The sequence below is a fragment of the Podarcis bocagei genome (genome assembly GCF_964188305.1).
Source record: "Podarcis bocagei genome assembly, chromosome: 7".
NCBI classification, from domain to species: Eukaryota; Metazoa; Chordata; class Lepidosauria; order Squamata; family Lacertidae; genus Podarcis; species Podarcis bocagei.
In genome coordinates, this window is record NC_138132.1 from 26,839,592 (window position 1) to 26,862,361 (window position 22,770).

Consider the following 22,770-nt stretch of genomic DNA (forward strand, 5'->3'; position numbering starts at 1 on the left):
TGAACTGTTTCCTTTTCTTCCTCTTCCCTCCTTGTCCCCCTTTCCTCTTGTGCCATGCTGTTAGATTATATGCCTGTGGGCAGGGACTGTCTTGCTACAAATGGTTGTACGTAAACCACTCTGGGAGCATTTGTGACTGTAGACATGCTCTAAATAAATGAATAAGTGGAAGTGAATGTTAATAAACTCTTAAAGGCCAAAAGAGACGTGGTGTGGGTGGGAGGTCCATGAACTGTTTTGACTTCTTCTTCTTTACTTAAGCAGCTGTGTGCTGCAATGGTGGTGATGGATTAGAACAGGCAGTAATCTTTTACCTACATTCTCCCCCTCCCCCAGTCCTGCTGTTATTAATCCTACTGATGGAAAAGACAGTTACCTGTATCATATCTGTGTTATTTTTCTCCAGCTGGGTGATAACTTGGAGGGGGTGGGAAATCAAAACCCCAGATCTCCCAAGTCACATCTGTTTTCACTCTGAGCTATAAGAATAGCATCTAGAAGTTTTTATTAGACTTCATTGGGCATTTTAGCATAATTCTGTGTCAGTCTTGTTTAGGATGATGGAAAACTGTTCTTAATTATAAACTAGCCAGAATAAAGGGCAAACTATTGTATGCCTTAGGTTAAGTGGTGGTTTGGCCATGCATTTATCTTTTTATTTTAAATTGTTGCCATGCTGTTGTTGTTTTTCGCTTCTTACATGTTATTTGTCAATGTCTCTGAATGTTACAAGCCCAAGAGTAAAAAGCAGAATTGTTAAACTGATTGTGCATTCTAGGCAATGCAGGCATTGTATTGAATTTCAGCTGTGATAAACACAAAAGCAGGCTTAATTGTGACACATAAACTGCCTAATTGATCATTTTGTTTAGTGCTCTATCTTGACATCCAGAGGGTTTTGCAGAAGGGGAAAAAAGGAACCCTCCTAACTTTTTATATAAAAGTGAAGAAGTGACAGGCAGGTCAACTTTGCATGCCACCCATTAATTAGAGGATCAGAAAACTTATTTTAAGGAGGGAACATAGCTAGTTTTGCTCCAGAATGTCCTATCAAATCCTAGGTTTCAAAAAGTACTTGAAGTGCATCCCAAATATATTTTGAGGTCAACTTAGCTGGTCTTCTGTCACAACATAGGTGTTTGCTGTTTTGCATGGCACCATTACTGGCCATGAATAAATAGGCTTGGAAATGTTTGCTCACCATTTCTTGCCAGACAAAAGTTCAGAATGCTCCAATGAGCATTGTGAATACACTTCTTGGCAATTGAATGTTTCTGACTGCTGGCAGGCATCTCCCTGATTCAGAATGAATTTTTCTTTCCTTCCTTTCTCCTGGTAGTACCCTTCCTTCTTCCCTTGTGTGTGGAAAGAAGCAGGCTTTGCACAGAGCACTTAGTTGATCCATGTTTGGATCCAGGTTGTCAGCATCTGCGTTATAGATTAATGTTATAGGTCATAGCAGAAGGAGGGGAGACAGTGCATCTTGGAAGTGCTTCTGTTTCCCTGATCACCTCCTTGCTATTCCTGCACATTTTAATGAAGTTAATGGCATTCATTTAGTTAGACAAAGGAATCTGATGAATTGTTGTTCTCTGAGTAAAATGTGATGTGGAAATCATGCTTTCCTTGCTCAGTCTTTTTCTGGAATGTCTTATTGTCCTTTATCTAGTATCCTGTTGGTTTGAGCTTCCCTAGTATTTGCCACAAAGATGTTAGACATCCTATACAGGGTGTGTGTGGGGTGTGTGTGTGTGTGTGTGTGTGTGTGTGTGTGTGAGAGAGAGAGAGAGAGAGAGAGAGAGAGAGAGAGAGAGAAGCAAATGTATTTATTTTAAAAGTGGTTTTCCTTAAGGTTTTTATGGTTTTCAGTGTGCTGAGTGCCTTACCATACTGCTGTTCTTGTAAAAATGCTTTTGAGTAACACTGAGAGAGGAGGATTTAGTCAAGGAATTTAAGTGAGGTTTAAATGGGGATTGGAAGCTTGATTTTATAATGTTCAAACCCTATCCACTGCATTCTACTTTCACTGCTCATCACAAACCACTGTATAGTAACTTGAACAAGCTGGAAGGATTTGTGTAACAGCACTTTATGGTGTCCAACACCTCTTGATTGTCTGAATATTTTATAGTATGCAAAGTGTGACAATATGATGAAATAGTGCTGCTATTATCTTTCTAGGGTTTTGCACCCATAGGGTATAATGTTTGCTCTGAGCTCCTAAACTAGGACTCGTGACATTTGGACACTATAGTATCCTGATTTATTTATTGGGAATGGATACCTTTTTCACTTTTAAATGAAATGAAACTTCACAACATTAAAGCTAAATCACCCCAAAAATGTAGTGGCTGAAAGAGTACAATAGGAAAGAGTGCCCCTCCTCCTGTTTTCGGTGGATAATATTTCAAAGGCTAGACTTGCTCTTTGATGATGTCTGCTGATTATTGTTTGGTTGGCCCCTTCCTTCCCCCCTCTCTTTTAATTGTTTCTTTTTGGTTTTCATTCTGTGTTAGGAGTGGCAAACGCGTTCTTGGGGTGGGGGACTCATCTGGACATGAAGCCAGTATTTATACCCCACACCAAAGACCTCACCAAAATTTGTGGCTGCAAAAATAACATACAATATAGAGCAGGGGTTTTGAACCTGGTGCCTACCACCCACTAGTGGGTGTTTCGGGATTCTAGGTGGGTGGTAGGGGGTTCTAAGGCATCCTTCCATCGAGCACTGGTGGGCGGTAAGGAAATTTTACCATCAAGAAAGATGCATTAGTGGGCGGTAGGTATAAAAAGGTTGACTACCCCTGCTGTAGAGTATACATGATGCTCGGGTGGGTGGAGAGGTTTAAACCAGTTAGCCAGCCCAGTGTCTTGATGGGTATGTAAAGTGCCCCTCTTCATTCAATTGATTGATCATCTGATGAGTGGAGAAGAGGTGAGAACAACCCCCGCCTCAGCTGGTTTGCATGGGTGGGGCTGTATACCTGTGTGTGAGAGAGCAAGAGTGTGGGGTAAACACACCCACCACTAGCAAGAAGCCCCCTACAGGATTGGCCCAGAGTGAGTGCGGCCTTATGGCCACAAAAGGTTAGCTGCCCCTGTTAACCTTTTAACTGATTATATTTTAACCATTGGTAGCTGTTTTGGAAGTTTTTACAACTGGAAAAAAGTAGGATCAAAGTGTGCTTGAAATGTAATAATAATAAAAAAGGGACACAGAGGCAGGAGCAGCTATTGGTGAACCTGAGGTCTATGAAACGGGCACCTGCTTGCCCCTGGAGGCATTTATGCAGCTAGCCTTGCCATCAGTTGATCCATGTTTTCAGGAGCTTCCCCCTTCCCATCCATCCGCCTCATTCTGCAGTTGGGCAATCAGAAAACATAAATATTCTGCATGAGTAGCTAATCTATCTGGGCTCAGGATTCATATCCAAGTCCTGTTTGTTTTGCTGTACTCATTTGGGTGCTTCAAATTGCAGAACTCTTTCCCCACAAGTCAACTCTCCCCTCCTGAGCTCTTTTCCTTTTTGAAAATGTTTGGAAAATGCCAGAACAGTAGGTGGAGTAGGAGGTGATTGTTGTGTTGCTTTCCTGAGATTGTTACTCTTGGCCCAGGATATCAGCACCTTCTTTCTTTTTTTAATAGGAAGGGAAAAAACAAATAGTGTAACTTTACTGAGAAAGTACTGTAGATAATTTTGGCTGGTTTGATGTAAAGATCGTCCTGCAAAGCAGTACAACAGAAAGTATTTTTGTTTGTGAATCATAGGTCACATAATGGATTTATGAACACATTTCTACCTTCTCTTGCACACACATATTGGATTACTGTTCTTCTCTTGCACACACATATTGGATCTACTGTTTTCCTTGCTGCTCTTGTTTGACAATGCCTGGCTATGTGAAGGTCTCAGAGTCATCTTGTCTGGCTTTGTATCTCTGTTTCTCCCTTCCACTTACATTATGGCTGTGTACACACCATACATTTGAAGCATGTTCAAAGTACACCCTCACCAGGAGAACCTTGGAGACTAGCCCCTCATGGAACTACAGTTCCCAGTACCCTTAACAAACTACAGTTCCCAGGGTTCTTTAAATGTGGGTTTTAAATGTGATTTGAAATGTATGGCGTCTATGTAGCCTGTATTTCTGCTAGTCGGTCAGTGGGAGGATTGGCTTTGAGGATGGAAAGATGGAATCTGCAAATGTTTTATTTATTTAGAACATTTAAGGCAAAGCAGCTTACATAAAATACAGTGCCATAACTGGGAACACTTCCTAGTGAAATCAAACAGGCACCTACAATTATAATGTTTCCTTACCTGCTGAAAAGGTTTTTGCTTTTCCCCAAGTGTTGCTCGTTTTGTTCTGTATGTAATGATTTTACACCATTATGATGTTTTTATGATTTTACGGTACACCACCATGATTCTTTCCTTTCCTTGGCAGTTTATAAATGTCCTTATAAAATAAATAAATAAATGAAATAAAATAAATATTTTGTTTTAAAAGACGTTTGAATACAAGAGCTGACCATTATGAATTAAGCAATGCAAAATAGTTTTAGATCTGCAGCACTAGAAAACCTTTATGAGAAAGCAGCTGAGCTAAGTGGATTTGCCTACAAAGATGGGTTCGTATGCAAGTCATTCTTTGTATGCAGTAGGTCTCTGACATCTCTACTTAAAAAGCTCAAGTAGCCAGTGATGCAAAAGACCTCTTTCTGTCTCAGATCCTGGAGAGCTGCTGCCAGATCATAGTGGTCTGGATGGACAAATAGTCTGACCTGGTATAAGGCATCTTCCTAACACAGAACAAGAGAGACAGTTTTTCTTTATTTCTTTCTTCACTGTACAGGTAATTAAATATTTCTGTATTTCCTTTCTGTGTAGCTGAGGAGGTGGATCAGCCATCACAAGATGCTGGAATGGGGGCTGACGTTCTGGAATCTGGTGACACGACACCTCCTTCCAAGAGAAAAAGCAAGTTTTCAGGTTTTGGCAAGATCTTTAAACCTTGGAAGTGGAGAAAAAAGAAAAGCAGTGGCAAGTTTAAGGAGACTTCGGAAGGTAATACACTAAACTTTTGTATCCCCTTCTTCCCAAGCCTATGAGGGTTCTTTGCGATGGAATGGATTTGTCCTTCTTGGGTCCCACCTTTCTCAGCTGCTTTCGCAAAATTCCAGAATTGGCCCGTATCAAATCTTAAACTTAAATTTAAGAAGTAATCTACACTCATGCAAGGGAACAGCTGTTTCTGCACCTGTCTCTCTCAAGTTGTACTTCATCACATAATGGTCATGGAGGCCCCTAAGTGTTTGGAGAAGGCTGGTGGTGATGGTGGTGGAATGGAGCTGTAAAAGATGTCATACATGGTGATGTGGGATGGAAAATGTTCCTTTTCACAAATTTAGGGAAACCCTCAAAACTGGTCAAACATTAGGGACTGAAGCCTTGAACAAGGCACAATCACAGACAGAGGTTCCCTTGAAAAGACGTTTGGGAAATACTTTTCTGAAAAGTAAAGGCTATGTGCTTTTAGCAATAAGATGCTGCTAGCCCCTTTTCTTGCAGAGATATGGTTTGGGGAAAATAGTTTGTGTCCCTCCTAGTGTTTTAGATAAGCACAAACAGTCTGGACTCTCTAGTAGTTTAACATTCATCCCTAAAAAAAACAGTCACTTAGGCCACATATGGTGTCTTAAAGGATTTTTTTTTTCAAAATCTCCGACTTGCCCTGTATTCTGAGTGCTGGTTTTTTTCTCCAATGTAATGTCAGTTTTAGAACGAAAGATTTCAATGCGAAAGCCAAGAGAGGAGCTCATTAAAAGAGGGGTTCTGTTGGAAGACCTTGAACAGGGTGAGTTTACCCGTCTTCCTTTGTCCACCCTACACTGCCCATTCTGACTCTCCAGTAAACCTCACCTCTGGGATTCCATTCCTGTGTGCAGCCCCCCACCCTGCCATTTCTGCCCCAACCCCAACCCCATCAGTTACATGTGATTCTTTCTCCTTGTTCTGCCTTTTAAACTTTTCCCACTATAGACATTGCTCATTCTTGGAGGTGAACAGCTGTTTTATTTTGTTCCCTTCCCCAAATGTGACATTTTAGCCCCAAACACATTCCTATGAGGTAGTTTAGCTTGGGAGGTTGTGTCTTGCCAAAGTTCACGTAGTGAGCTCTGTAGTAAAGGTTTTCTCTTGGATTTCATGTGCATATGATAAAGAGAAAGAAGCATAGCCTAGTGGATTTGCATAAAGAAGGTCTCAGGTTCAATGCCGAAAATCTGCAGGTAAGTCTGGGCAAAAGGAGCATGTATTGCTTATCAATCCTCAACAGAAGTGTGGGTGGGGTGGGGAGTTTGAAACTCTGGAATAGCTCCTGCCAGTCAGTGTAGGAAATACTAAGCTAGATGGATCACCAAGCAGGAATATCAGGCAGCTTCTTATATTCTAAAGCAGATGCTCAGACAAGTCCCTGCTTAAGTGTGGCTGCTTGGGTATGGCATGGCAATAATTGGTTGTCTTTTTACTAGAGGCAGGAAGGTCTGAAGCAAATTGGAGTACAAATAACTCGGACTTCCTCCCCTCTAGGCTAGGCTGAAGGACAGTCCCAGGAGGGGGGCTAAGCAAAGTCGTGTTCTAGGAGTCTTTTACTCACGCTTGCAGATCTTTGTCTCTCATCTGCCATGATTTTTACACTAAAAAAAACTTGTGCAGACCAATACCTCACCATGAACTCAGCTTCCCTAACGCCACTGCACCTCACCCTTGCAGTCTTCTGCAGGAAAAAGTTCAGGCTGGCTAAGCTCAGTGTGTTGTTTTCTTCCAGCTAGGAAGTGTACTCCTCTGCATTGTGTTAGTGGGGAAAGACACCCTGTTCTGAGCTATGGGGAATTTTGCAAGGAGCAAGCTGGACACATTTTTTGCATGCAGTCAAACCATTAAACTGAACCGTACTCTGTAGAGGCCTTAGCATAATAGTTAATCCAGCCCTGCCCACAGGAAAAGATAGCAAAGGAAATACCCTTTCCTCTTAGGTTCTAAATAGAATGAGAGCTTAGTCCCCATTCCCTTCCTAGCCCTCCCCTCTGACTCTAAAAGAGATGGGTGGAGGGGGGAAAAGATAACATCAGCCTTGCTGTTGGAACAGAGTCTGCTGATTCTGGTTGTTTTCTCTCAGCCCTGCGGTAGAGACACTTGAGTGCCTAGGCAACAGCTGGCTAATTGTAAGTGGGAGCCACAGAAGACCAGTTTCCTTTATACTTCATATCCACATAATCTCTTATCCTCCTGCACCACAGAGTGTCCTTTGGTAATCCAGTTTGAGGAGGATGATAGCTGTAGAAGGGGAACAACCATTTTAGTGGAATTTCTAAATTTTTAGAACGTGTCTTCTTATATCTTGATGGGTGGTTGAAAATAACTTTGAACCTCTACAATTTAGAGTTAAGAACAGTATAGCTGCTTCGCAGATTTGTTTCAATCTCCTTGTTTTAGGGACTAATTTTTCTGCTGAAGGAATAAACTCTCTCTCTCTGTGTATTTTTTAGAAAGAAAGAGAGACAGCAACATGCTTTTGAAGCCCTCCCAGCTGGCAAAAATAAAACCTAGGCAGCTTTCTCCAACTTGGTGTCCTCCAGATGATGTTGGCCTACAACTTCCATTTAGTTATTTAAGTATTTAGAATCATAGAATTGTATAGTTGGAGGGGACTCTGAGGGTCATCTAGTCCAATCCCTGCAATGCAGGAATCTCAGCTAAAGCATCCATGACAGGTGGCCATCCAACCTCTGCTTAAAAACCAGCAAAGAAGGAGAGTCCATCACCTTTATATATAGCCCTCTCACAAAACATCAGGGTGGCATACAGTAACATTTAAAAAGTTTAAAAAGCAATGCAGAACAGTTTTTTAAACGACTTACTACACGTCCCTGACCAGTGGGCATCCTGATTGGGGCTAATGCAAGTCAGAGTGTGCCAACAACTAGAGGGCACCAGGTTGCAGAAGGCTGGACTGTAATGAGTGAGCTTGAAGGAGCTAGTGCTTCCTGTCTGTCCCTTGGAGAACTTTAATTCCAGATGTGGGTTCTGTGGACATTCACACAAATTCAGAGGTGGGAGGGTGTTTGTGCACCTTCCTACCTTGAACTTATCTTCCAGATCCTTTTCCTAGTTACTGCTACACTCCTTTATCCCATTCATATAGGTTTTAGTCTTCAAAGAACATATTTCATTGCATCTACCACCCCTCACAAAAACGACTCGTTTCTTCACTCTCTCTCATCAGCTTTCAGTTTTAGAAGCCATCATATGTCAGAGGCTTTTTGCTTTGCCTTTGTAGGGCATTTCATCAAAAGCCATTGCCTTTATATGTTGCCAGGATAATTCTCTGAACTTCTGCCTTAATTTCCTCCTTAAACTGAAGCATCCTGAGAAATTGGAAGCAGAAAAAAGTACCAGGGTGGGGGGTAGCGTGGCAGAAAAGCCCAAATCAACCCCCACAGAAAACCAAAAACTCGGAACAGTATATGACAAAAATTGTTGCTAATTAATGGTATGTATACCTGTTGATTGAGCAACTGATGTTTGCGAGGTTCAAGGGTACATTGGTGTAATGTGATAAGTACATTGAGAGATAAAGCTGAACTACGGCAGGCAATTTTAAAACATTTAAAATCTTCCAGGCACAAGCGATGTTAAATGGGGGTTTGTTTCTTGAATTTATCGTAGATTTTTTTTTTTAAAGCAAACCACAACAACTCACTCTCAGTTGCCCAAAGTAAACCAAACTTGGAACAAATTGAGTCAAGAGGTAAATCGGAGGTAGAGTAAGAAGAGGAGCCCCTTGAGAACTGGGGGCTTGTTTCTGCCGTTGCTGGGTCGCTGACATAATTAGACAGTAGTAGATCCAAGGAAGAGAGGCGAATAGAACAGTGCTTCAAAAAGTAATATATCGCTTGTCATTAGAGGGAATGACTGACACTTTATTATTCCTCTTCCTCTTTACTGCCTCTTTTAAATGTATTTTTCTGGCTTGGGGTATGTGCAAAATTCCTGCGTGAGTTTTGGCTATTATTATTTTTTAAGTGCAGGAAGGAGATCTTATCAGGTGCAAAAGTTGCTGCTAGGGAAAACACAACAACCCCTCATATTGGCAGAGAATGAATGTGGTGACTTTCACATATATTATAGCCAAGGAGCGAAGGCTTAAACCTCCCTTCCCCATGCGATGCAATCTTGATGACAATTGGGCTCCTTTCTAAAAACACACAGTGTTAATGTCAACGTGTAGTTAGGCTGTTGGGGCTGCATGTGATTTTCTCGGAAAAGGTAGCACTGATACGAGTGGCAGACCTTCTGCTGCTCTAGCAAAGGCCCGATGTTGCCACCCTCTGGATCTGGCCTTGCCCTGGGCTGCTACACCAAATGCTGACAGTGCAAGAAGAATTAAGCACAATACATGAGAAGATGTGGAACGTTATTTATTCAAGTCTCTCTCTATATCACTTCCCTCAGGGTGCTTTCATTAAGAATACCGTGTTAAAAGGACCTGCAACACAGGGCCCTGGCAGATGTGTATGCAGGTGCTCTTGTGCAATTCTGTGTCATTGGATGTAAAAAAATGTGAATTTATGAGTTGGCAAAGCAATTGAGGAAACCTGTTCCCTCCAAACCAGAATAAGATTAAGTATTTTTCTAGTCAGTATTATGTGACTGTTCATTCAAGGTCTTGCACTTCTTTCCCTGCCCCCCCCCTCCCTGGTTTGACTTATTTTTAACAGGGTTTTTTTTAAGAGTGGCTACAAAATAGAGAAGCATTGTTGCCTGTACATTTGAAGTTCAAGAGCTGCAAAGTTTACATTTCTTGAGCAGTTTCTTTTAGCATTTCCCTTTGCCCCCCCATTTCCTTCCACAGTGCAAAATAAATATTGAACTTGGATGCAAAGGTCTTCTATGCATATATATTTTTGCCAAGTCTATGTACGTAATAAATAGAAAACAGAAACAGAGCAGGTTACACATCCCTTTAATTTGGATTGAAATATTGCCTGTAACTTAAAAGTTTCCATGTTTTATCAAACCAACCAGTAAGAGGTGGCAGATGCTTGCCTTTTGATCTATCCACCACTTGCTGTTTAGACCCCATTAATGATGAAAAGATTAGATACCTGACAAGGCTCTTGTGGATTTGTGCACAAATGCTTGAACCTTAACACAAATAGGTCAATTAAAAATAAATAATGCTTTATGCCTGTATCTTGGACCACTTTGATATTATAACCAATAGGCTGCATCCTGCTAGCTTTGTATTTAACTATGTTCTAATCGGAGTAGGCCTATTTAAATCAATGAACCCAAGTTAGCCATGTTCATTAATTTTGATGGGTCTAATCTGAGTATAGCTAACATTGGATGCCACCTTTTGTCTTAAATTCTCTTTGAATCATAGATCTTTATTGTAGCTATCCAGGGGACTCTTAGCTCTTTTCTAATGAGAATAACACTAACAGGGAAAGCTTTGGACTCCAGTTGTTGAACCCAGACAGTGGGGAAAAGCTTCCCACCTTTGTCAAGGCTAGAGGCACATTATGAATTCTTTGGGGTTGCTGGCTGCTGTCTCTGAGTTTCTCTGGTGTTTAATTAGAATAGATGAAAGCTCCTAGGCTCTATAGCTCCATCAGTTGCAGTGTGACTGCATTCCTCTGTAAGCTTCCCATGTCAGGTCAGGTCTAAATAAATAGGGCCCTCAGCCTTTTGACTGTGTTGAAGAAAAATGTGCTAGAAAACGAGAAGGGCTGCCCCAGCTGCTATACTTGGGATTCCCCCACCTGTGTCATGACAAATGGACCAGATGTTATTTTACCTTAACAACGCCACTCATCAATCCTTTTTACTTGTAGATATTATCACAGAATCATAGAATTGTAGAGTTGGAAGGGAGCTCAAGGGTAATCTAGTCCAACCCCTTGCAGTGCAGGAGTCTCAGCTAAGGCATATTCAAAGATGCCTTCTTTCTTTAAATCCCAGCCACCAATATTTATTCCTCAGCCACCACCTGCAGACTCGGTGTTTTTCTGGCAGGCTTGTTGCTACATGGTATGTGCACCTTTTCCTTCCTGGCCAATTTCCTGACTCGATCTTCAGGCCTGTGCTTTCCTTAATTCTTATTTATTTAATCTATCTCCCCCCACAACCAAAACAGATGAGGAGGAGCCAGACAAACTCAGCCACGATGCCTTGAAAAATGGACACACTATCCCCATTGACGGTTCTGGGATTGTCAACCTTGCACACTTGGAGGAAGAGACTGGAAAAAGAACAAGCCTTAAGAAGCCTGTTCCATTAGAGGAGCTGAAGAAATCACAAGGTGAGAAACTGGGATGCAGGAGTGGTGGCTCTCTGAGAAGTGTTTTTCATTAACTATCAGGCTTTCACTGTGAAAATACCAGTTTTGGGTCTCTCCTGTGGAGCACACCCACCCATGAAGATTTCCTCATTCTCAAGTTTCTAACACAAGCGACTCACACCTTCACTTCCAGGGGGTTAGCCCCACCCAATTTATCTCTCTTATTATCAGACGTTCTGTCTCCTCCTGCCCACGCTTTGCTGGTGAGTGCCAGCCTTCACGTTGAACTCTAGTTTGGAAATTGGAAGAAACCTTTTAAGTTTCCTCCAACAAACAGCACATAAATAACTGCAAGGACTTTCCAATGCAGCTTCCCCACCCCTTTCCAGGGACAATTGTTTAATGCTTAATCAGAATTCTTTGGAACTGTTAGGTGGAAATTGAGAACAGTGCATAGGATCCTTTTCCTGACTACTAGGAAGAGGCCCTCTTTGCAAAAACTCAGCACTTTTAGAATGCTCTTCAATCTGTGGTGCCATAAAGGCAGGGCTGGAGCAGGAGGTAGAAGTTCAGTGCTTCACTTAGCAGAATGAGCAGAAGGGTCCCCAAATGCAGCAGGTCTGGCTAACTAGATTCTGAAGAAATGAGCATTGTCATTTAAAGAGGGCTCCCTCAATAAAACAACTAAATCCAGAGTTTAGGTAAAGGGACCCCTGACCATTAGGTCCATTCGTGACCGACTCTGGGGTTGCGGCGCTCATCTCGCTTTATTGGCCGAGGGAGCCGGCATACAGCTTCCGGGTCATGTGGCCAGCACGACTAAGCCGCTTCTGGCGAAACAAGAGCAGCGCACGGAAACGCCGCTTACCTTCCCACCAGAGTGGTACCTATTTATCTACTTGCACTTTGACGTGCTTTTGAACTGCTAGGTGGGCAGGAGCAGGGACCAAGCAACGGGAGCTCACCCCATCGCGGGGATTCGAACCGCCGACCTTATGATCAGCAAATCCTAGGCTCTGTAGTTTAACCCACAGTGCCACCCGCATCCCTAATCCAGAGTTTAAAATCACCTAATTCTATTGCTGTTTCATTGGGGAAGGGTCCCAGGTCAGTGGTGGAACATCTGCCTTGCAAGCAGAAGATCCCCAGTTCAATCCCTGGCCTCTCCAGGTAGAAATAGGAGAAACCCCCTGTCTGAAACCCTGAAGAGCCACTTCCAGCCAGTGTAGACAATACTGAACTGGATGAACCAAAGATCTGAATCAGCTTAAGGTTGCTTCCTGTTTTCCGATAAGTGGAGGCACTTATTAGTTTAAGCCCTTTCCATCTCATATGATGGCAGCTTACAAGCAAGTTTAATTTTGAACACGAAACCTAAAAACATTCCAAAAAATGTGCCATGTACAAACATGCCACAAAACAGTTGGTGATGGCAGGGTGTGTGTTCATATATGCATGTAAGGAGTGCCTGAAGAGACTCCCGGGGTGCTATGAGGTGATGCTGTCACTAGAGCAAAGCATAGCTACGGTTAGCATATTAATAATACTACTCACTGATTTTCATAAATGCTTAAATTTCCGGATATCCCTGCTAAGGTTCTAAGTAAGGGATGGAGAAGCTTCAGGCCCTCCAGAAATTGATGGATTCCCTCTCCCATCATCCCGAGGCAACATAGCCAATGGTCAGGGATCATGGAGTCCAACAATGTATGGAGAGGCACAGTTTCCTCGCTGTAAATACAGGAACTGGGAAACTGTTGTTGGTTTTGATCTGTATCACACACAGAGGCATGCAAGGTCTTAAACACTGTACTGACGATTACTGGTTGGCATGGCTGGCAGAAACCAGTACGGACTATGGTATCTATGCAGTTTTTTAGGCTCCCTGTGCTGGAGGTGTCGTGGGTAGGAACCTTCAGCTGCCGTGTCCAATCAGGAGTGCAAAACATACTGTCTGGATATGCTCTTGGCTTGTAGCCACCCAAAGAGAGTGGTGTGAGGCACCTTAAGGCCAGCTGGTTTACAGTAGCCAATGCTTTTGTGGGCACTAATCTTTCCCCTCAGCCTGGTGGCTGCTAGATGCTTTGGCTGCGCTTGCTGGGGCTGGTGAGAGTTGGAATCCAAAATATCCGGAGGATCCCAGGCGAGAAAGCTACATTAGAGGCAGAAGGTCCATGTTATATAGGAAGTAAGTTGTGGTCCAAACCTTCATACTCGGCAGAAAGATGAATTAGTCTCTAAGATGCCACAACCCTCTCCTTCACGTATGTAAGGAAGCTCATGGGTTTATGTCAAGTGGGCAGAGAACAGTACTTTTAAAAGGTTTGGCTCCCTTTAATGATGCTCCCTATAATGATCAAACAGTGAGCTACCCTGAGATGAGATGTTCTTTTCTAGGTATTGTAATAATGTCACTGAAAACAAAAGCAAAATACGTTTCATTGCAGGAACCTTGGACGGCCATCCCAATTCAGAAGTGGAGCACCACCACCATCATGATTCCCATGCTCCTAAACAGCCTCTGCTTCCCCCGAAACGACCTTTGTCATCCTCCTCTCAGGAAACGAGCAATGTGCAGGCGAGGGATCTTGGCCCTCCCAGCAGCACCGCAAGGACTATGCCTCCCTCCACAGTTGCGGCTGCCACCAGCACAGCAAAAGGGGTCAATTTTTCCACTGCTCCCTCCCCAGCCCCTAGGACTGTGCCCTCTGCTTTCACAAATGCTCGCACTACTGCTGCTACGAATGCTACCACGGCAGCACCAGCCAAGCAACCCCCTGTTCCACCTCCCAAGCCAATGAATAGGAATAGCAACCCCTTAATAGGTAAGTGGCTCTTCTTTGTGTATGCACTGTGCATTGTTCCATCTCCAGGCCCTTCCTTGATTCTTACTGCAGTTGTAATTGATATGAGCTCAGTGTGGATGGGGCAAAGTCTGAAGACAAAGCACCAAACATATATATATATAAAATTACTCAGTTTTCCACATTTTTCTTTTGCTTTTTAATGTCTGTACTTGTCCTTAGATTAGCACATTTGTTGTGGTATAAGTCTACAAGGGCTACTTCATCAAATGCATGAAGTGTTATGCTGAGATACAGGAAATAATTGTTTCACTCTTGTCTATTTGTTACCAATTGGGAGTGGATCATGGCACACATGCTCTGGATGTTTTATTTTTCTGAATGGATCTGGTTTGCATTCACGCTCTACACAGCCTCTTATTCCTTTCTCTTGCTTTGCTAGGCCTCCTGATGCCACTTTCCTTTCTCCTTATACAATGGTGCCTCGCAAGACGAAATTAATTCGTTCTGCGAGTTTTTTTGTCTTGCGAATTTTTCGTCTTGCGAAGCACGGTTTCCCATAGGAATGCATTGAGGTCTGTCACACACATTCCACCATCGTGGGTATTAACGATTTTAAGAAAAAGGAAACAAACTTGCAAGACGTTTTTGTCTTGCGAAGCAAGCCCATAGGGAAATTCGTCTTGCGAAGCAACTCAAAAAACGAAAAACTCTTTCGTCTTGCGAGTTTTTCATCTTGCAAGGCATTCGTCTTGCGAGGTACCACTGTACCTCTGTTGTAAGTATCTTAGGAAACTTTTCCAAAGACACAGCACTAAAACTTGGAGCATATAAGACCATCATAAAGAAGTTTGTGTGTGACAGAGAAAGAGACAGGCAGTCCTAAACTCTCAAGCCTCTGTTATTCAATAGGTTACCCTCCAGGGTAACATCAGGAATAAGATAGGCCTTTAATTGGCTGTGAAGTTTGCTGTTCTTTTGGCATGGCCACCATGAGCAGGACTATTCTGTGACTTAGACTCTTAACGGTCCTACCTTTTCTGCAATGCTCCTGGTAACTCTTTCCCATTCCAAACAGCAAGGATCCATTGCATAAGCCTGTGGAAATGTGCCATGTACACAGCACAGCTCATCACAGGCCAAGCATGAACATGTAGTAAGACAGTACTGCATGCCTGTAGGTGTGGGTACTTGTGTAGTGTTCACCCTGCAAGTTTACAGCTGTTCATGGGATTTCTAGCTGTTCCTCCCCTCTAGATGCTGGTCAGGTTTTAGAACTCTTAGTTGTCTGAAGCAAAGTTTTTTTTTGTGGTCGCTTCATATATTGTAAAGGATAGGTGGAGAATATGTGGCCCAAGCCAGTGCTGTATTTCCCAGTGTGTCTCTTAACACAGTTCAAAGGTATATCAACAAAGCCACTCACCTGAGCTGTTTAGAAATGGAATGCCACGAAGGAAGAAAGGCAAGGGAATGTAACCAACAAGAGCAGGTTGCCATAAGCTTTTTGGAAAGAATGTCTGTAGCACTCACAGCCTGGCAGTATATAGGGAAGGGCTATGCAACACCTGCGGTTTGAGGGTGTGGGGAGAAGGAGGGGTGAAACGTAAACAGATCTTCCAAGACTGCACCTGTTCCTGCTCACCTGCTGAGAATTCGCAGTGGGAGTGTGTGGTAGATTTCACAATCCTACTCTGAATGCACATGTACTCACATTGTAAGGTGTAGTGTGCTTTTTGTTTCTGACAAACAAGGTAATGATAGCAGGAAATTCTATACTGTATCGCTTGCGGAGCCCTACCTTACAATCTCATATGAAGGGAAGAGCATAAATATAAAGCGATGAGAAGGGACTTGGCCAGATAGCACCTGGGATTGGTGTGTGTGTGTTGGGGGATGCATGGAAGTAGAACTTCAGAGACAGAAATGGATTGGTCTGTAGGTATAGTTTTGATCAGGCTTCCTGAAGCATGTGACTCTCCAGATGTTGTTAGACTCCAGCTTCTAACACCCCAGCCCATTGGTCATGCTGACCAGGACCGGAAAGAGTGGGAGTCTAGCAACATCTAGAAGGCACGAAGTTTGGGACTCGCCTCATCCCATGGAAATAAACATGGCACACTTGTGGATGAAACTCTAGGGAACAAAAACACTCTTTACTAAAAGCAGAAACCAGAGCCATCAGACAACACAGTAAGCAAGGAGGTGACCCAGCTTCCTATGTTAATATGAAGTATGTAGGCATCCATGTTAGAATATTGATGTGGGGAATCAGGTGTGTGTGAAATCTTCTGGTTAAGTCAATACATATGTAAAAGGGGGGGGGTAAGGAGTAGTAGGGTGTAGCCTGTCCTTCCCCTAGAACCTGTTTGGGCTGCCATAGGGAGGAACATGTCACAATTTGAGCTTTTGCTATAGAGCTTGATGTGATCAAGAAAGCCCCAGGAGAGGCAGAAAACAAAGGGCTAAGATAATATTTATGAATGAATGATGAGCAGGGATTAAATCCTGCAGCCTTGACTGCATTATCTTGTTCCCTGCTCTCACATCCAATGTCGAATTACCGTATTTTTTGCACCATAACACTCACTTTTTTCCTCCTAGAAAGTAAGGGGAAATGTCTGTGCGTGTTATGGAGGGAATGCCTACGGGTGGCATGCCTACGGATTTTCCTCCTCTAAAAACTACGTGCGTGTTATGGTCGGGTGCGTGTTATAGAGCGAAAAATATGGTATATCCCGTCATCCTGCCCATCAGCTGATGTAACAAGGCACTTCAGTTGATGGGCGGGTGGATGTGGTTTGGGGAAAACAGCATTGTGGGCCAATATTGGACCTGTGGTGGGCCAAAATTGGCCTGTGGACTGGAAATCACCTTGCTGTAGAATAATAGGTAAAAATCCAGTATTCAGTGTATGAGTGTGATCTAAAGCTGTCATTTTTCTATACAAGGTTGTTGCTTTCTGTTATTTTTTTTGAGATGGGGGTAAGTTGAGGAACTGAGGCTGAGAGAGTGACATCCTAAAATTATAGCAGGGGTTTGATCACAGATCTAAATCTAATGGTTATTATTATTTATTAAATGCCTTTACACCCCACTTTTTAAGAGTAAAACTGTCACATTGCAGCTTAGCTGTTTTGGCTGGGGCTGTAGTCCAAAACAGCTGGAGAGCAGCAAGTTGGGGAAGGCCATGATTTCCTTAACAAACCACAAGTTTATCAGGAGCTTCCCCACAGATGATCAAAGAAACCATAGCCTGTATCTCCAAAGTTTCTTTTGTTTTCTAGCTTCACCTGCCCCTTGTGGCTTTATAGTTGAGTGAGCATCTGGGTCAGATGTGGGAAACCTTTGGCCCTCTGGATGTTTCTGAACTACATCTCCCATCAGCTCTAGCAGGCATGGCCAGTGACTAGGCATGATGGGGGTTATAGTTCAGCAGCATCCAGAGGGCCAGAGGTACCCCACATGTGGCCAAACAAACCATTGTTACTGAAGGGTGGTGGTTTTGCATCTAGTGCCAAGCCATCATTAAAGTAAACTTAAGGTTTGCAAGTCAACAATGAAAACATGACTTTAGATTGTGGTTTGTTTGCATTAAACATAATTAAGCCACCGGGCAGCATTCAGTTGATCAAACAAACCATAGTTTAAGAAACCCTCATTGAATAAATCATGGCTTGGTTAAGTAAGCTAGCGAAACATTAACAGCCAAACCCTGTAAATTAACAGTGTAAACAGCAGCACCTAAATATATGAGGCAAGAAAAGAGGAAAAAGCCATCAATAAAAGGATGAGTAGGAAAAACAAAACTTTACAGTTCCATTCATTATCCGTTCGACCTTGCTGGCTCTCTGCCCCATTTGTCTGCCAATGACCTGTAAAAAGGTAAAGGTAAAGGACCCCTGTCCAGCCGCGAACGACTCTGGGGTTGTGGCGCTCATCTCGCTTTACTGGCCGAGGGAGCCTTGTTCTCAGACAGTTTTTCCGGGTCATGTGGTCAGCATGACTAAGCTGCTTCTAGCGAAACCAGAGCAGCGCACAGAAATGCTGTTTACCTTCCCACCGGAGTGGTACCTATTTATCTACTTGCACTTTGACGTGCTTTCGAACTGCTAGGTTGGCAGGAGCTGGGACCAAGCAACGGGAGCTACCGACCTTCTGATTGGCAAGCCCTAGGCTCAGTGGTTTAGACCACAGTGCCACCCAGTGACCTGTAGGTACCTGGCAAATTGTTTTCCATTGGGGTAAGGACTGAAGGCATGGAAAGGTCCTGCCTTTCTCTGGAATTTGCCTGGTGTGGGTCCCCTTTGTGTGATCTGGGGTGCTTGCTGTAACCATACCTAACAAGTGTTCCTCTCTTCTCTTCTAGCTGAATTGACGCAAGCGATCAGTAGTGGCACAGCTTTGTCTAAGCCTTCTCCGCCTTTGCCTCCCAAGAGAGGCATCCCATTAAACTTGCCTTCATCCCTTGAATCGGCTGCTGCTCCCAAGTCGCCTAATGAAAGGTCGTCCTACCCTTCCTCGATACCGGCGCACATGCTGCCACCTCACCCGCCACCTTCTCCTTCGCCACCTCTGCCTTCGCACATTCCTCCAGAACCCGCCCATGTCCCTTCGCCTTCCTCCACCCCTGGGGCAGAGCCTCCCCTTCCTTCTGAACTGTGGGTGGAAACCCCGCAGGAAGGGCTCTCCATGCTAGATGCAGGAAAGAGGATGGCTGAGCAGGGCTTTGGAGAGCCTCGGATGCCTTCGCGGCTGCCCCCGCTCCCACTCCACATCCGCATCCAGCAAGCGCTGACTAGCCCCCTGCCATCAACGCCGCCAGCAGAAGGCTCACACAGGGCACACTCGCTGCTCTTTGAGAATGAAGGCTCCTATGATGACAACGGGACCCTGGGCAGAACGAAGTCACTGCCAGTTACTATTGAGATGCTGAAAGTGTGAGTCCCACTTGAAATTGCTGGTGTGGAGCTCTGTGCAGTCCGTTTGTCCTTTTGTTTCCCACTCTCAGCTGCTGCATGCCCAACACTTTATTGAACTAGGCTATTTCTGAACTCTTATTTACTTATTTTTATTTATTGGATTTATATACCGCCCTTCATCGAAAAATCTTAGGGCAGTTCCCAAGATAAAATTGCAAGTTAAAAGCACAAATAAATAGTTAAAACAGAAACAATAAAACAATAACCCCACTCCCCTCTCCCAAGCACGTTTAAAAGACAGTAGAATATTAATCAGCTGAAGGCCTGGTTGAAAAGGAAGGTTTTTGCCTGGTGCCAAAAGGTGTGTAATGAAGGTGCCAGCAGAGCTTCCATGGGGAGGACATACCACAAATGGGGAGGCACACAAAGAACTTTGTGATCATGAGCACCAAAATCCTTAATGCTCAACTTGGTATTATTATTATTTTATTACAGTGGTGCCTCGCAAGACGAAAAGAATTCGTTCCGTGAGTCTTTTCGTCTTGCCATGTTTTTCATCTTGTGAAGCACGGTCCGTCGCAACTGCGCCTCTTCAAGCGCTTTTTAAAAAAAGCACAAGACGTTTTCGTCTTGCAAAGCAAGCCCATAGGGAAATTCGTCTAGCGAAGCAACGCAAAAACGGAAAACCCTTTCGTCTAGCGAGTTTTTCGCCTTGCGAGGCATTCGTTTTGCGGGGCACCACTGTACAGTGGTACCTTGGTTCTCAAACTTAATCCGTTCTGGGAGTCCTTTCGACTCCTGAAACCATTTGAAAACCAAGGCGCAGCTTCCAATTGGCTGCAGGAGCTTCCTGCACTCAAGCGAAAGCCGTGTTGGACGTTCGGCTTCCAAAAAACATTCGCAAACCGGAACACTTGCTTCCAGGTTTGCGGCGTTCGGGAGCCAAAATGTACGAGTACCAAGGCATTTGAGAACCAAGGTACGATTGTATTAACTTGCCTAGGTATAGTCTTTCTTGGGCTGTTGAGTCCTAAGCAGCTTCTGGATGTTTGTTTTACGTGGCATGAAGGATAACTTCTGCCTCTTCAACCAGGCCTTGGGCTGATTGACATCCAATGCCCTTTTAAAAGTGTTGTGGGAGGGGGGTTATTGGTTGCTGTTCTCATTTTTATTATGCATTTTGTGGTTTTTATATTGTAATTTTATGTTGTGAACCGCCCTGGGATCTATGGATAAAGAGCGCTATACAAAGTTAATCAATCAATCAATCAATTAATTACAGTGGTACCTCGGGTTAAGTACTTAATTCGTTCCGGAGGTCCATTCTTAACATGAAACTGTTCTTAACCTGAAGCACCGCTTTAGCTAATGTGGCCTCCTGCTGCTGCCGCGCCGCCGGAGCACGATTTCTGTTCTCATCCTGAAGCAAAGTTCTTAACCCGAGGGACTATTTCTGGGTTAGCGGAGTCTGTAACATGAAGCGAATGTAACCTGAAGCGTATGTAACCCGAGGTACCACTGTATAATTATAACAGCTTGTTAAGATGTTCACAAGTGGGGCATGATTTTAATATTGAGCACTCTGAGCCCTGAAAATAGAGCTTGGCAGGCAGTATGAAATCTGTAAAGCATGTTCTGTGTAATACACATTGACTAGTCATTGCATGGGGAAACGGTTGCCAGAGCTGTGGGCAGCTTGCTGTCCCTCCTCCCTCCATCAGCCCTGACCCTTGGTCATGCTGGTGCCAATGACAATTGCAGTCCCAAACATCTGGAGGGCACCAGTTTGGGAGAAGCCACTGGCGGTTAATTGCCCTTCAGGTATCGAGGTCAGAAAGGAGTCCTGAAGTGTAACCATAAGTTTCTACTGAATCAAGGCCAAGGGAAGAAAAAAACCATGATGCATGGAATTGCATGCTTGTAGAAGGCTGACCTGGAGTGTTTTGTTTTAAAAATCTCAATTGTGTGCCTTTCTGTTAGTCCAGACGATGATGAAGAGGAGGAAGGTGTCCAAGAGGATGTGCATCATTCCAATTCCCATGTTTACATTGGAGAGTCTCCCACTGTTACGGTCATTCCCAGGCTCAGCCTCCAGACAGTACAGGATGAAGAGGAGGGTCCAAGCGACTCAGACTCCGAGGGACCGATTCTGTACAAGGAGGAGGAGGAAGAGGATGAAGAAGATGACAGCCATAACAGTAAGGCTCTCACTTTTGGACAGAACTAACTCCAGAGAGCTACTAAAATGCAGGGGAGAGTTTAACCCTTTCCCTTCTTTGGGACAGGTGCTGTTTGCCTTGGGGGCAGGGAACCCCTCTTTGATGTCGTTGTGTGTTTTTCCTCTTCTCCAGTGCCAACACTAACATCAAAGGGGATGTTAACCTCACATCCACAGCAGGAGAGGAAAAGGTTAAAGGCCCTGCCTTCAGTGCTGTGGGCCCAACTCTGTGGAACTCCTTCCCACTAGAAGTCAGACAGGCCACTGCCCTTGCTGAGTTTCAGACACCTGAAAATGCTGCTCTGCTATTTTAAAAAAATCTGGTGTTATTAAATATCCAGGGGGTTTAAGTGTTTTTGAGGTTTAATTCATGTTTTGAGTCCTGTATATATTTCTTTGGAAGCCTCTTCAAGACCTAAAATAAACAATGCACCTCTCCTTCCCCACACTTGCTGTGACCCCATTAATGATCAGGGCCCCTCCCTGCAGCTAATTCAGTGTGTGTGCTTGTGTTTGTGTGTGTGTGTGTGTGTGTGTGTGTGTGTTTAAGCAACATACATAAATGTTATGTCACATTTACTTTGGCCCTGAGGTGCAAGATCAAAAAGGCCTATATCTGTACATGCTTTGCATTAGGAGACAGGTGCTCCTTTGCTGCAGTGGCACATTCCTCCCGCTTTGTGACTTATCCATGCTGTGACTGTCAGCAAAATGGTAATGCGATCTGAAAGTGAGGGTACAGCTGGCTGGGGGTCAGCCACTCTGCTTGTTTTGTGACAAGATCTCCTTTTCTTTCTCTCTTTCCAAAGCTGCACTAGCCAACAAAGTCAGGAGGAAAGATACCCTAGCCATGAAACTGGGCAACATGGCTCCCAGGCAGGAGCTACCAGAAGAGACCACCACGTTTCCTCGGAAGAGCAAGGAAGAGTGGCAGGAAATCCGTCAGCAGATTGGGACGACACTGATCAGGTAGGAAGGCAGCAGGAAGTGTGCAATAGGGTCCAGTTAGGGATTGTGTGGGAAATGTCCCAGGTAGGGGCCGTTTTCCTCTCTGAATTTGCACTAAACAGAGCCATGCACCCAGCTGCAGTCCTAGGCAGATCTTGCACATCTGGCCTGCCAGCACTGGAAGCAGGAGGACACTTTCTCTGCTTCCTGAAATCAAAGCCATTCAGACATGTTGCTGTTTAAGTATTCATTTATTTCTTGCGTTTTATATCCTGCTTTTCCATCGAATGGTACACAAAAGTCACTAACCGCAGTAATGCAAATACAAGGCAATGAAATACAAAAGACAGTAAAACAGGAATAAAATATAACCATCTCTGCTGTTCTAGAGCTGTACAGGAAAAGAGCAGTGTGTGTGAGCCTGACACTTTACTCGGGCTCATTGCGGCTCCTCCACATAGTGCTAAACCATGGTTACGTGCAAACTACCTTAGTGCAAAGAAAGATGGGGAAAGCCACAGGTTTTCTTGTA

At 43.9% G+C, this 22,770-nt stretch overlaps 1 protein-coding gene across 3 annotated transcripts in view; it reads left to right on the top strand.

Annotated features, from left to right (window-relative positions):
* The window catches only part of PHACTR4 (phosphatase and actin regulator 4), a 64,243-nt gene that overhangs the window by 34,312 nt on the left and 7,161 nt on the right, over positions 1 to 22,770 (top strand). For 2 of the 3 annotated variants that reach the window (XM_081202748.1, XM_081202750.1), the window contains exons 2-8: positions 4,893 to 5,069; positions 5,779 to 5,859; positions 11,206 to 11,370; positions 13,797 to 14,174; positions 18,520 to 19,090; positions 21,053 to 21,270; positions 22,100 to 22,259. In XM_081202748.1, the coding sequence (XP_081058874.1) occupies positions 4,893 to 5,069; positions 5,779 to 5,859; positions 11,206 to 11,370; positions 13,797 to 14,174; positions 18,520 to 19,090; positions 21,053 to 21,270; positions 22,100 to 22,259 (1,750 nt within the window). The remainder of the gene's footprint in view (positions 1 to 4,892; positions 5,070 to 5,778; positions 5,860 to 11,205; positions 11,371 to 13,796; positions 14,175 to 18,519; positions 19,091 to 21,052; positions 21,271 to 22,099; positions 22,260 to 22,770) is intronic. The other variant, XM_081202749.1, reaches the window with a different exon arrangement.